This window comes from Rana temporaria, chromosome 6 (assembly GCF_905171775.1).
Source record: "Rana temporaria chromosome 6, aRanTem1.1, whole genome shotgun sequence".
Taxonomy (NCBI): domain Eukaryota; kingdom Metazoa; phylum Chordata; class Amphibia; order Anura; family Ranidae; genus Rana; species Rana temporaria.
The window spans coordinates 60741550-60757382 of NC_053494.1; the positions used below are offsets into that span (position 1 = coordinate 60741550).

The 15833-nt window shown below is 42.0% G+C and overlaps 1 protein-coding gene across 1 annotated transcript in view; it reads left to right on the forward strand.

Annotated features, from left to right (window-relative positions):
• The window catches only part of CLEC19A (C-type lectin domain containing 19A), a 53268-nt gene that overhangs the window by 5698 nt on the left and 31737 nt on the right, over window positions 1-15833 (forward strand). The window contains exons 2-4 of the mRNA XM_040356900.1: window positions 4904-5069; window positions 10797-10890; window positions 12578-12710. Coding sequence (XP_040212834.1) covers window positions 4904-5069; window positions 10797-10890; window positions 12578-12710 — 393 coding nt within the window. The remainder of the gene's footprint in view (window positions 1-4903; window positions 5070-10796; window positions 10891-12577; window positions 12711-15833) is intronic.

The window sequence follows — 15833 nt, forward strand, 5'->3', positions numbered from 1 at the left end:
AGAGCCAGGATTCACAGACGGGCCACGAGGCATGGATGGACGGACCCCGCACTGATGGCGTCTGCCCCTTAAATACCCCTCCTCAGCATGCACAGCGGGGCAACCACTTCCACTAGTTTGTTGCCAAGGGGGACACTCAATACATCATCACCTGGCTGCTGCCACCCTTGGCCTGGGGTGGTAATAACACCCCCAGGCGATCAATGGTGGATACTTCCAGCTCAGTCATGGCTAGAACAGAGGCTAAATTGGCCTTAATCATTCTGGTCTGAGCCAAATAACAGTTCAGACCCCCAATAAATTTAAAACAGCGCCCGTTCTTCTGGAGCAGGGCACTACAACAGTATGAAACAATTAAAACATAACTGAAGGCAAAACCTTTTGTTTTTTTAGTTTTGGATAGAATGCAGATTTATTAGCATGCTTGTCAGTTTTTATTGCTGTCTGTGCCCCCTGTTAAGGGGAGTCACCCTCTATATTTGTTGTGTTTACCATTAACAATGAAAGTGAAAGTAAAAGAAAATCCCAGATTTTGGGTTGTCCCTAGAAAAGTAATGGAGTAATTGAGGGGAAATTTTTCCATGGGATTCCCTTTATTTGCAGAGATTTCCTCTATCTTCCTGTTTGTATATGGGTTGGGAAATTAAATCTCCACAATGGAGTGCCCTTGCTCTGTCCAAAATAAAAAAAAAAAACGTTTGCCTATAGTTCTTCTTTAATACAAAATAGATTACAGAATCATTAAAGTGATTGTAAAGGCTTGTTTTTTTTTATAATAACAAACATGCTATACTCACCTCCTCTGTGCAGTTGGTTTTGCACAGAGCAGCACAGATCCTTCTCTTCTTGGGTCCCTCTTTCCTGCTCCTGGTCCTTCCCTCCTATCGAGTGCCCTCACAGTCAGCAGCTTTCTATGGGGGCACCCTAGCCGAGTCACAGCTCCCTGTGTCCATTCAGACACGGAGCCCCGACCCTGACCCTTCCCCTCTCTCCCCTTATTGGCTGACTGACTGCCATGGGAGCCAATGGTGCCGCTGCTGTCTCTCATCCAATCAGGAGGAGTGTCCCGGACAGCTTAGACATTCATGGACTTTACTAGAGAGGGTTGGGTAAATAATTAGGGGGGTGCTGGGGAGGCTGATACACACAGAAGTTTTTTATCCTAATGCATAGAATGCATTCAAATTTAAATAAACTTCTATCTTTGCTCCCCTATTGAATAAGCCAAGTAGTGTACAAGGTGTATGCACTCATATATACAGTGCCTTGCAAAAGTATTCACCCCCTTGGCTTTTTACCTATTTTGTTACATTACAGCCATTAGTTCAATGTTTTTTTTAATCTGAATTATATGTGATGGATCAGAACACAATAGTCTAAGTTGGTGAATTAAAATTAGAAAGATAGATAAAACTATTTTTCAGAAATAAGAAAATGATAATTGGCATGTGCGTATGTATTCACCCCCTTTGTTATGAAGCCCATAAAAAGCTCCGGTACAACTAATTACCTTCAGAAGTCACATAATTAGTGAAATGATGTCCACATGTGTGCAATCTAAGTGTCACATGATCTGTCATTACAAATACACACCTTTTTGTTAGGCCCCAGAGGTTGCAACACCTAAGCAAGAGCAACCACTGCCATGAAGACCAAGGAACTCTCCAAACAAGTAAGGGACAATGTTGTTGAAAAGGGTTAGGTTATAAAAAAATATCCAAATCTTTGATGATCCATAGGAGCACCATTAAATCTCTTATAACCAAATGGAAAGAACATGGCACAACAGCAAACCTGCCAAGAGAAGGCCGCACACCAAAACTCACCTCCCCCTGTCCGTTAGTGCCGTTCTCTCTCCTCCCCCCCCGTCCGTGCCGCTCTCTCTCCTTCCCTTCCCCCGTCCGTGTCGTTCTCTCCCCGCCCCCCCCCCCGTCCGTCCGTGCAGTTCTTTCCTCCTTCCCCCCCGTCCGTCCGTCCGTGCAGTTCTTTCCTCCCCCCCCCCCCCCCCCGGGTCCGTCCGTGCAGTTCTTTCCTCCTTTCCCCCCCCGTCTGTCCGTGCAGTTCTTTCCTCCTCCCCCCCCCCGGTCCGTCCGTGCAGTTCTTTCATCCTTCCACCCCCCGGTCTGTCCTTGCAGTTCTTTCCTCCTCCCCCCCCCCGTCCGTGCAGTCATTTCCTCCTTCCCCCCCCGTCCATCCGTCCGTGCAGTTCTTTCCTCCCCCCCCCCCGTCCGTCCGTGCAGTTCTTTCCTCCTTTCCCCCCCCCCGTCGGTCCGTGCAGTTCTTTCCTCCTCCTCCCCCCCCGTCCGTCCGTCCGTCCGTCCGTGCATCTCTCCGTCAGTCCGTGCAGTTTTTTTTGCAGTGCCGCTCTCCCCCCTCAATCTGTCAGGGGGGAGAGCGGAGGTAGGAGCCGCTAAGCCCGGCTCCTACCATTTCTGAATGAACAGAGTCGGTGGTCACCGACTCTGTCCATTCATATAACTGAGCATCGTAACCTCCTGTGTTTACGATGCTTCAGTTTATGAATGGAGGAGCTTCCCTCCATTCATTTCAGCTGAAGCTGCTGAGAAAGGGACTGGGGAATCTGTGTCCCTAGTCCCTTTCTCTGTCTTAAAGGGGAGATGTCAGAGGTCTGTTAAGACCCCTGAAATCTCACCAAAGCCCCCCAACAGGGCTGATTAAAAAAAAAATAATAAATTGCAATAAATATAAAAAAATAAAAATAAAATGTAAAAAAATAAATAAAAAAAAACACACTGACAATTCACCCCCCCCCCCTAAAAAATAAATAAATAAATAAATCACTGTAAAAAAAAAAAAAAAAAAATAGTGAAAAAAAAAAAAATACTGCCACTGTCACATGACATTTTAAAAAAGTATCGGTAATCGGTATCGGCGAGTACTTGAAAAAAAGTATCGGTACTTGTACTCGGTGTCAAAAAAGTGGTATCGGGACAACCCTAATAGTAACCCTGGAGGAGCTGCAGAGTTCCACAGCAGAGACTGGAGTATCTGTACATAGGATGACAATAAGCCGTACGCTCCATAGAGTTGGGCTTTATGGCAGAGTGGCCGGAAGAATTACTTTTCGCAAAAAACAAAATGGCACATTTTGAGTTTGCGAAAAGGCACGTGGGAGATTCTAAAAATGTATGGAGTAAGGGGCTCTGGTCTGATGAGACTAAAATTGAACTTTTTGTCTGTCAAAGAAAATGCTATGTCTGGCGCAAACCCAACATATCACATCACCCAAAGAACACCATCCCTACAGTGAAACATGGTGGGGATGTTTTTCAGCAGTCGGGACTGGGAAACTGGTCAGAGTTGAGGGAAAGATGGATGGTACTAAATACAGGGATATTCTTGAATAAAACCTGTACCATTCTGTGTGTGATTTGAGGCTAGGAAGGAGGTTTACCTTCCAGCAGGACAATGACCAAACACAATGCTAAAGCAACACTTGAGTGGTTTAAGGGGAAACATATAAATGTGTTGGAATGGCCTAGTTAAAGCCTAGACCTCAATCCAATAGAAAATCTGTGGTCAGACTTAACCACTTAAGCCCCGGACCAAAATGCAACTGACAATTGCTCGGTCGTGCGACGTAGCTCCCAAACAAAATTGGTGTCCTTTTTTCCCCACAAATAGAGCTTTCTTTTGGTGGTATTTGATCACCTCTGTGCGGTTTTTATTTTTTGCGCTATAAACAAAAATAGAGCGTCAATTTTGAAAAAAATGCAATATTTTTTACTTTTTTATTTTTTACTTTTTGCTATAATAAATATCCCCCAAAAACATATATAAAAAAACGTTTTTCCTCAGTTTAGGCCAATACGTATTCTTCTACCTATTTTTGGTAAAAAAAAAAATCACAATAAGCGTTTATCGATTGGTTTGCGCAAAACTTATAGCGTTTACAAAATAGGGGATAGTTTGCATTTTTATAAAAAAAAACATTTTTTACTACTAATGACAATTTTGACACATTTTTTGGACCACTGTCATTTTCACAGCAAAAAATGCATTTAAAATGCATTCTTTATTGTGAAAATGACAGTTGCAGTTTGGGAGTTAACCACTAGGGGGGCGCTGTTGGGGTTATGTGTTCCCTGAAGTGTGTTTACAACAGTAGGGGGGTGTGGCTGTAGGATTGACGTCATCGATTGTGTCTCCCTATAAAAAGGGAGGACACAATCGATGACACCGCCACAGTGAAGAAAGGGGAAGCCGTGTTTACATACGGCTTTCCCCGTTCTTCAGCTCCGGGGACCGATCGCGGGACCCCCTCAGCAATCGGGTCCACGGGTCCCGGAGCTTCGGACCGGGTCGCGGGAGCGCGCCCGCGACCCACGGCTGGGTACATGTACAGGACGTACCTGTACGTACATCTGCCCAGCCGTGCCATTCTGCTGATGTACATATGCAGGAGGCAGTCCTTAAGTGGTTAAAGATTGCTGTTCACAAGCGCAAACCACCCAAGTTGAAGAAGCTGGAGCATTTTTGCAAGGAGGAATGGGCAAAAAAAGCAGTGGATAGATGTGGCAAGCTCATAGAGACTTATCTAAAGCAACTTGGATCTGTGATAGCTGCAAAAGGTGGCTCTACAAAGTATTGACTTAAGGAGGGGTGAATAGTTATGTACATTGACTTTTTCTGTTATTTTGTCCTATTTGTTGTTTGCTTCACAAAAAAAAAAAAAAAACATCTTCAAAGTTGTGGGCATGTTCTGTAAATTAAATGATGCAAATCCTCAAACAATCAGGTTGTGAACAAAACACGAAAAATGCCAAGGGGGGTGAATACTTATGCAAGGCACTGTACATGTACTCCGTAATAAAATAAGATTTTACTATATAAATGTCTGTGTCCAGGAAAATCAACACTGTGCCATTCTTTTCCCTTTCAGCGTTTACTGATGTGAGCCAGCCATTCGCCTGCCCTCTGTTTTGGACCGAATACAATGGGAACTGCTACAGGTTTTTCCCAATGAATAAAACATGGGCAGAAGCAGACTTTTACTGTGCAGAGTTTTCGCTCGGCAGGACAACTGCCAAATTAGTTTCTATCCACAGGTATGGTATGGTGACTTCTTCACAGGAGCCAAAACATAAGCCTGTTTTTATTGCCTTCTCATAACTAATACTGTTCATGCCTGCTTTCCTACGATCAAGTATGTGAGACACAGCCCTATTTTTGCCATTTTATTTGCATATATCCCACATACTTCTATTAACATTGCTTATGCTATATAGAGATGAGCTGCCTTTAAAAAAAAATCTACTCTATTAGTAATCCATCTGATTTGATACCCACAGTGTGGTTCTTGGTGTGGATATTTTTGTACATTTTCTCAATCTGGAATTAATTGTTATTTAAATGACAGGTGACCACAGAACAGAAAAACTGCGTCCTATTAAGGTACCTAGACAACAAAACTCATTATTTTAGAATGTTGGGGAAGAATTTCCCTTTTTTGGGGGTAGTACTGGAATCCTCAGCTTGGCAACTAAGAAGCCAGGAGAAGCCTGAGAAGCCAGGAAAAAATAAATAAAAAATAGAATTTGTATTATCCTCAGGAGGCTTCACCTCCCTGGCGGTATGATTATTTCAGATTTTAGGTGCTGAAAGCGGTACAATTATTTTGCATGGAAATTTGGCGTTTTATATTGTAGGCCTGCAATTCTTAGAAATAACTCACTTAAATCTGTCCAAACAAGAGTCTAGTAGAAATCCCGGGTATGATAAAGTTTGAAACATGAAATCATAAGTTATAATATAATAAATAACTATAAATAATTATAACAAATAATAATAATAACATATATTCAATAATGTAATCAAATCAAAAACACTGAAATTTGCTCAGTTGCAGAATTGTCGCTGTCATTACTTTTATGTCCTGTACACACGATCACTTTTTTGTGATGAAATAAAATGACATTTTTAAAAATGTCATTTAAAATGATCGTGTGTGGGAAAAACATCATTTTTTGTCTTCTGAAAAATGACCAAAAAAAAAATTAGAACATGCTTCAATTTTTTATGTCATTTTTTAAAATGTAATTTTTTGTGTCATAAAAAATTATCGTGTGTGGGCAAAAATGAGTAAGCACATTCATCACGCTGTAAACAGACAAAAAAGCACGAATCGTCTTTTACTAACAAGTAACCAGCTAAAAGCAGCCTCAAGGCGAATAGAACTTCCCCTTTAGAGTGCCGTCACTTTGTTCATCATTTTTCAAAAATGATGGTGTGTGGGCAACATAAATTTTAATGATGAAGTTGGAAAAATGTCATTTTTTTCATAATAAAAAATTTACATTTTTTTCATCACAAAAAGTAATCGTGTGTACGGGGCATTAGTGTTTGATGGCGAATTTCCCCACAAATCGCTATCGCTCAATTCTACAAGTGATTCTAATTTATTATCGCTGTTTTCTAGCTGGTCTAAAACCACTTTTGACATAAAGGGACACTTTTTGGTTGCTATGGACAATCTCCAGTTTCCAGGCAGAAAAAACTGTATTTATAATATAAAAGTACATGCAGGACACTGGGCAGACCATGAGGGACAAAGGGGATGTGTAATTATTTTATACAGTACTGTAATCTGTAAGATTACAGTGTACTATATCTATACTGTGTTTTTACTTTTTTGAATTTGGCGCTGATCTCTGCCCCCGTGTGTCGTAACGTTGCAGGGAACGGAGCTCGGCTCACACAGCAGGGAGACAGGATCCAGTGGACAAGGTAAGTATCTATACCTGGATATTGCGATGCGATCCGAGTCTGGCTCGGGGTTACCGCTAATAGTACTGAAATTTCAACCCGAGCCTGACTCGGGAATACCACTCAGGAGGTGAACTACTTCAATGCTGGGCACTTTTACCCTATCCCTGCCCAGGCCAATTTTCAGCGCTGTCACCCTTTGAATGACAATTGTGCAGTCATGCAACACTATACCTGAACTAAATGTGTATCATTTTGTTCACACAACTAGAGCTTTCTTTTATTGGTATTTAATCAGCACTGAGTTTTTACTTGTTGCTATAATAAATAAATGAAAAAAGACTAAAAAGTTTGAAACAAAAACGCATTTAAAAAAACTATTTATTCTGTGTGAAAGTTATAGAGTCCACAAACTATGTTATATATCTGAAAGTTGATCAATCCTGATGTACTGATGGCCCATCTCATTTCTTAAGGCCCAAAAATGCCAGGACAGCACAAATACCCCCCGAATGACCCCCCTTTTGGAAAATAGTCAATCCACTGTATTTAGTAAGAGGTATGGCAAGTTTTTTGAAGTTGTCATTTTTTTTTTCATAATTAAAAAAAATAAATAAAAATGTTTTCTTTACATATTGTCACCAGTACAGTATAGCATTATCATATAACTGCTGTGGTGGTGATCAGGGACACTGACTGGTGACAATACAAAAAAACAAACAAAAAAAAAAAAACACATTTTAATAATTGGTTTTCAATTTCTGTTTAATTTTATTATTTGTATTACATTTTTTGTTCTTTCTTTAAAACACTGTGATCAGAGCAATATAATGTTACCATAGTAAGATTGTACTACTCTGGGGAAGTAATCAGAATTTGTATTTATTTTTTACACATTATGATTGCTTATAGCAGTGCATTACATTGCTATCAGCAATCATTTTACTGAATAAAACTGATTAATTCAGTCTGTTTTGTATTGACTAGCTGTGACTTCTCAGAGCTAATTACATGATACAGATGGGCTGTAATTGGCCCTGTCTGTACCATGTCATCACACTGACCAATCACAGCTAGCAACACAATTGTACACAATAGATGGCATAAAAAGGAAGCCATCCATTGTGTACAACTGTCAATGATTGGTCACAGCGGTCACATGGTACAGGCAGCAAGCGTCTGGTGGACGCAGCCAGTGACCGATTGGGGCGTGACACAGGAGGACGTCATATGATATAGACTGCGGAATCTCCTCGGGCCTTTTCTCTGTCTCAAAAATTAGACATCAGAGGTCTATTTAGACCCCCGATGCTTCAACAATGGGGCTTTTTGTAAAAAAAAGTTTAAAAAAGATAAGATTGCAAAAAATAATAAAAAATAAAATAAAAAACTACTGACACACCCACTGCCATACTGACACCAATATCTGCCCATTCTGACACCGTCCTCTGCCCTTCTGGCAAAGTTCACTACCCTACTGACTGACACCATCCACCATCCATTACTGTTTACATTTATTAATAAGTGTGTGTGTGTATAGATAGAAAGATGTATCTGTGTGTATATATATATATATATATATATATATATATGAGAAAGGAGAGCAGTTCACTTAGTCTTTGCATAGTCTGTGTGTGCCACACTAAGCATGGACAACAGAAAGAGGAGAAGAGAACTGTCTGAGGACTTGAGAACCAAAATGAATGGAAAAATATCAACAATCTCAAGGTTACAAGTCCATCTCCAGATATCTAGATTTGCCTTTGTCCACAGTGCGCAACATTATCAAGAAGTTTGCAACTCATGGCACTGTAACTAATCTCTCTGGGCGTGGACGGAAGAGAAAATTTGATGAAAGGTTGCAACGCAGGATAGTCCGGATGGTGGATAAGCAGCCCCACACAAGTTCCAAAGAAATTCAGGCTGTCCTGCAGGCTCAGGGAGCATCAGTGTCAGCGCGAACTAGCCGTCAACATTTAAATGAAATGAAACGCTATGGCAGGAGACCCAGGAGGACCCCACTGCTGACGCGGACATAAAAAAGCAAGACTACAGTTTGCCAAAATGTACTTGAGTAAGCCAAAATCCTTCTGGGAAAATGTCTTGTGGACAGATAAGACCAAAATAGAGCTTTTTGGTAAAGCACATTCTACTGTTTACCGAAAACAGAATGAGGCCTACAAAGAAAATAACACAGTACCTACAGTGAAATATGGTTCAGCCTAGGTTCACACTGCTGCGAATTCAAAATCGCGGTAAAATGCACGATTTTACCGCGATTTCGCGGCCGCGATTTTGCCGCAATTTGCCGCGATTTCGGCCGCAATTTAATGTAAATCGCGGCCCGAAATCGCAAAAAGTAGTACAGGAACTACTTTTTGAAATCGCAGATGCGGCGTCGCACTGATTAGGACAGTGCCATTGCCGACAATTGCCGCCGATTTGAGATGCGATTTGACATGTCAAATTGCATCTGAAATCGTTCCAAATCGTACCCAGTGTGAACCAGGGCGAAATGATGTTTTGGGGTTGTTTTGCTGCCTCTGGCACTGGGTGCCTTGAATGTGTGCAAGGCATCATGAAATATGAGGATTACCAAAGGATTTTGGGTCGCACTGTAGAGCCCAGTGTCAGAAAGCTGGGTTTGCATCTGAGATCTTGGGACTTCCAGCAGGACAATGACCCCAAACATAGGGCTGGAGAGTTCTAAAGTGGCCAGCAATGAGTCCAGATCTAAATTCCAAAATTGCTGTTGGGAATTCCAATAAGAGAGACCTGGAGCAGTTTACAAAGGAAGAGTGGTTCAAAATTCCGGGTGAAAGGTGTAAGAAGCTTATTGATGGTTATAGGAAGCAACTGATTTCAGTTATTTTTTCCAAAGGGTGTGCAACCAAATATTAAGTTAAGGGTGCCAAGAATTTTGACCAGACCATTTTTGGAGTTTTGCGTGACATTATGTCCAATTTGCTTTTTTTCCTTCCTTTTTTTGTTTTGTTCCAATACACACTAAGGGAATAAACATGTGTATAGCAAAATGTGTTGCCACAATACCTTTCTGTGAGAAATACTTGATTTTCTGGAAAAATTCCTGGGGTGCCAACAATTTCGAGCATGACTGTATATTTTTTTTATATATATATATATATATATATATATATATATATATATATATATATATATATATATATATATATATATATATATAATGTGTATATCTAAATATAGCGATATGTGGGAGAGGCACCGCACAGAGTTAATAATCAGCTATACTCCAGCTAATACTCAGAGACCATCAACCCAGTGAAATGTAACCAAAAATATAAAAGAAAATAGTTAATGGGTGTTTGAGGATACCCTCTCTGTGATGTCGTCATGGAGGCGTGGAAGAGGACTCCAGCAGTTTAGGCAGGAACAAAAAATGTCTCTGGACAGCCGCACTCTGAACAAATTGTAACCTTTATTAAAAGAAGGACAGCACTACAAGTCACAGCAAAAATTAAAATAAAACCTGGCTTCTGACGCGTTTCGCACTAGAACTAGTGCTTAGTCATCGCTATGAATAAGCACTAGTTTTAGTGCAAAAAGCGTCAGCAGCCAGGTTTTATTTTCATTTTTGCTGTGACTTGTAGTGCTGTCCTTCTTTTAATAAAGGTTACAATTTGTTCAGAGTGCGGCTGTCCAGAGACAATTTTTGTTCCTGCCTTGCCGAGTGCATTGCCTGCACCTGAGTTATCTGCGGTGGATCTTCATTTGGGTTCCCACCTGGAGCGGCTACTCCCTTTCTACTCCAGCAGTTTAGACATTAATTAATGTGCGTTGAGTTATTTTGACGGGACAGCAAATTTACACTGTTATACAAGCTGTACATTCACTACTACTCACTTTTGTAAGATACTGTGCGTGTGTGTGGGTATATATATAAAATATACTAAGCATAACATTATAGTTCTAAAAATAGTGTTGAATAAGCTTTTTTGGTTTATTCCCAGTTAGGGTAAAGATCTATATGGGAACTAGGTAGCCTCATGCGTGGTATGCAGCCTAATGTACTTTCTTCTTTTTTTTCTCAGCTGGGATGAAAATATTTTTGTGTTTGATCTTGTGAACAGCCAAGTCCCTGGAATACCTACAGATATATGGATAGGATTAAGTGACAGAAGACAGGTGAGAACTGGATCCCATGCAGACAAAAAATGGTAGACACAAGGCATGGTAGAGTGTGTTACTGTGCACAGCAATATAGGCCTGCTTTCTTAGTTCATTTTGTTACCATTGAAATTACCTGTTTCACATTACTCTAACATGGATGTGTGTTGCTGTGCATTGCAATATTGTGCACCTTTTTTTAATTTACAAGTCATTTTTATTACATTTCTAAATATTTTGCACAGCATTATGGCCTTTTTTAAAGTGAAAGCACATCAGTAGCTTTTTATTCACTCTCTTAGTTTAAGGCTTTGCAATTGCCGCACTCGCAACCACCCACAGTGAAAACAAACAGGGCTGCCATACATTCTGAATGGTGCCACCACGCATGTAAAATCACAGTGTGTGTATAGGAACCACAGGGAAATCACATGGTCAAAATGACTATATGATTTCCCTGCGGCCGCATGCACCTTTTTTTTTGCCGGAAACGCACGGATAGGAGCCTATTTATTTGAATGGGCTGCTGTGCCCGCACAAATGCGGCCCAAATGTAACGCAGAACTGTGAACCTAGAGTAAGGCCTCATGCACATGGATCTATGAATTTATGCTCAAAATATGGTGCATTTTTTCTGCCAGAACTTGGAAAAAAAATCCTCTAATGCAGCCTATGTATGCATGTATGTATGCACATTTATGCGTGGGTGGCATTAAGCATAAATGCATTCTACTGGCCAAAATATTATGTTATACTGGCCATCGGAATACATCTATGTGCGTAAATTATGCTCAAAAGCTCCTCTCAGAATGCACCTTTGGTGCAATTGTTTTCTGCCTATCTTATCAAATATGCCTGTGAGTACCTATGTACATATGGCCACATAGGCTAACATAGAAGTGCATTTACAGGTGTAAAAAAATGTATAACCATCATTTTTTAAGCCCCGTGAGCATTAGCCCTTATAGTTCCTCTTTGAAGTGTAAACTTTTTAGAGAGCTGAACAAAACCGTGTGAGAGGTGGAAAAGAGGGGGAATGGGTCACTCCTCTGGCTCATTCAGCTGATTGTGTAATCTGGGCTTTAGCTATTCAGCTCTGTTAACTTTTTTTTTTTAGCAAAGTAGTTGAGGTTGGCCTGGTAAACATGTTAAAAGCAGCCCATATCCCCACCTCCAGGCTGAAAATAGTAAATATGAAATATCCATCTGCACTATTTCATATTGCCTACTAAGGCCCCTTCCGTATGCTCTGTATGCTCAGCGGGGATCACTCCGTTGATCCCCGCTGAGCCGGCGGATGACAGGGCGGTCCCCGCACACTGTGCAGGGACCACCCTGTCTTTTCTCCCCTCTCCCCTATGGGGGGATCGGATAAACATGGACCGTATGTCCGTGTTCATCCGATCCGCAGACGGAAGGAAAAATAGGGTTTTCTTCCATCTGAAGAATCAGATCATTGCAGAGGCGAACGAGATCGGGTGTCAGCGGATGTTCATCCGCTGACACCTGCAATCTCATAGGGACAAATGTATGTCCCTTTTTCATCCGCAAACGGATGGATGAAAAAGCGGACATACGGTCCGCAGGTGTGAAAGGGGCCTAACTATGAAAAATTGTTTATACATGTTTACTATTTGTGTTTTATATATAAAACACTATATATTCCATTTAAATGCTGTAGCCTGACACCTTTTCTTGCTGACAGGAAGGAGAGTTTGAGTGGACAGATGGAACAACATATGACTATAATTACTGGGATGGAAATCAACCAGATGATGCCACAAACAGTAGTCCAGAAGATGAGGACTGTATACAGATTTGGTATAGATACTACAGCGGTAAGTTTTTACAGTACATAGTAAAAGAGTATTCTACTAGGACGGAGCTAGAACTAATCATGCCATCTAATAGCATACTAAATAAGATAACAGCTCTGCATACCAAGTGATTGCAGAATTTACAAGACATCATTTTCTAATCTTGTATGTTTATAATCATTTTGAAGGACAAATATTGATTCTATATTATAGCTAAAGAGGCAGATTAATATACCACATAGGCAAATATTCTTCTGTTTTCTGCTTTACAAACATCCGGCAGAAAATTATGAACACCACCACATTTCAAGGTGCACACGGCTTATTCAAATGATATATTCCTTATAGGAACATCAATTTCAAGATTACAGTTTAGTATTTATTGCAGATTTTTTGAGGTTTACTTCAGACAAACAGTCAAATATGCCATTGAAATACAGTATATAACACATGAAACCTTCTTTCCTTTTTTTATCAAGCCAGAAATGAGATCTAGGTTGGTAACCATAAAGTCTGTAAATTTTTCCAAAAAAAGGTGTCAACCCCAAAGGCCTGTATGCACACAACCTAGTATTGCCTCTTTTACAGAAAAAAATTCTTGTTTTTTGGGGCCCTAACCTGCCTTAAAGTGGAGCTCCACTCTCTTTTTCATGTCCTCTGCATCCCCTGCTTCTGTGTCCCCTTAAACAGGTTTGGCATGTTTTTTTTTATTTTTTGTGGAAAACTCACTGAGTTATAGTTTCTTTTTAATGTTTCCAGCCGGGGCTCGAGGCTAAGCGTGTCATCCCTGCCCCCACCCTCCGCTATGTCTCCTGGGAGATCAATCCCAGGATTCAGTACAGGCTGTTGTACCGCAGGATCATGATGTTTTATCATGCACGCGCGGTAGCTGGCCGCAATATAAAAACATTATTATCTTGAGCAGGCGGGGGCTGAGAGATGGTAAACGTCTTAACAGCCCCGCCCACCCCACTAGCACACCTCGAATGTGTGCATTCTATCTATGGAACTCAAGGGGGCGGGCAGAGGTGGAGATAGAGCGGAGCATGACGAGGGGGGCGGGCCCTGTGCTATAGCTATTTCGACATCAGTCCTATTACAAATTGTTCTGCTATTAAACGCATACACTGTGCCTGTCACATGCAGCCACTGTGCCATCCAACACATCCACTGTGCCTGTCACATGCAGCCACTGTGCCATCCAACACATCCACTGTGCCTGTCACATACAGCCACTATGCCATCAAACGCAGTCACTGTGCCCGTCAAACGCCCCCCTGTGAAGGGGACGGGCCCCGTGCTATAGCTATTCCGACATCAGTCCTATTACAAATTGTTCTGCTATTAAACGCAGTCACTGTGCCCGTCAAACGCAGTCACTGTGCCCGTCAAACGCAGTCACTGTGCCCGTCAAACGCAAACACTGTGCCCGTCAAACGCAAACACTGTGCCCGTCAAACGCTGCTTCACTGTGCCCAAACGCAGCCACAGTGCCCGTGAAACGCAGCCACAGTGCCCGTGAAATGCAGTCACAGTGCCCGTGAAACGCAAACAATGTGCCCGTCAAACGCAAACAATGTGCCTGTCAAACGCAAACAATGTGCCCGTCAAACGCATCCATGTGCTGGGGTTGATGCGATTTGGCAGGGGATGAAGCAATGTGCTGGGGATAATGCAATGTGCTGGGGCAATATAATTAAAATTTGGTAGGGGGCAATGTGATGTGCTGGGGCGAGGTGATGAGATGCAATTTGGCGGGGGGCAATGCGTTTTGCTGGGGCGATGCGATTTGGTGGGGGGGGGCAATGCAATATGCTGGGGCGATGCAATTTGGCGGGGGGGGGCGATACTATTTGGTGGCGGGGTGATGTGATGTGCTGGGGAAATGCAATGCAATTTTGCGGGGAGCACTGCGATGGAGAAGATGCGATGTGCTGGGGCAATGCAATGCAATTTGGCGGGCAATGCGATGGGGGCAATGCAATGTGCTGTGGCGATGCGATTTGGTGGTGGGGCGATGCAATGCAATTTGGCGGGGGGCAATGCGATTTGCTGGGGAGATGCGATTTGGTGGGGGTGCGATGCAATTTGGCAGGGGGCGCTGCGATAGAGATGCGATTTGCCGGGGGGCAATGTCATCTTGCTCCGGCGTGTCTTCCGGGTATCTGTGATTGGCTGGAGCGGCGATGACGTCACTCCCGCACGTGCGCGCGGGAGATTTAAATTTGGCAAGGTCCAGCGGATGCCGGTCCTTTAGCCGAGGATCCCCCCTGCACATGCGCCGCTGCAATCAGCGGCGCATTACGGGGGGAATATCTCCTAAACCATACAGGTTTAGGAGATATTCTTGATACCTACAGGTGAACCGTATTATAGGCTCACCTGTAGGTAAAAGTGACAAATAAGGGTTTACAACCACTTTAAGATGGCCATGGTCTAATGCTAGTTTATAAACTTTGAAAATGCTGTAATAACCTAACAAAACGGACCTTAGTTTGCAGACTAACTTTACTAAAATACATTAAGCTTGTGTATTATAGGGGTACTTTTATTAAAAAAGTGTAATTTTGGCCAGAACTCCACTTTAAAAAACTGACAGCCACAGGCTGTGCTGCATCCAGGCGTTCCTAACCAAAACCAGAGCTTACACAAGTCCATCAAGTCCAACCTATGTGTGTGGTTATATGTCAGTATTACATTGTATATCCCTGTATGTTGTGGTCGTTCAGGTGCTTATCTAATAGTTTTTTGAAGCTATTGATGCTCCCTGCTGAAACCACCACCTGTGGAAGGGAATTCCACATGCTTGCCGCTCTTGCAGTAAAGAACCCTCTATGCAGTTTAAGGTTAAACCTATTTTCTTCAAGTGGCCACGTGTCTTAATAAACTCCCTTCTGCGGAAAAGTTTTATCCCTATTGTGGCGTCAACAGTGTGGTATTTGTAAATTGAAATCATATCCTCTCTCAAGCATCTCTTCTCCAGAGAGAATAAGTTCAGTGCTCGCAACCTTTCTTCATAACTTATATCCTTCAGTCCCTTTATTAGCTTTGTTTATTTCTCTGTACTCGCTCCATTAACAGTACATCCTTCTTGAGGACTGGTGCCCAGAACTGACAGCATACTCCAGGTGAGGCCGGACCAGA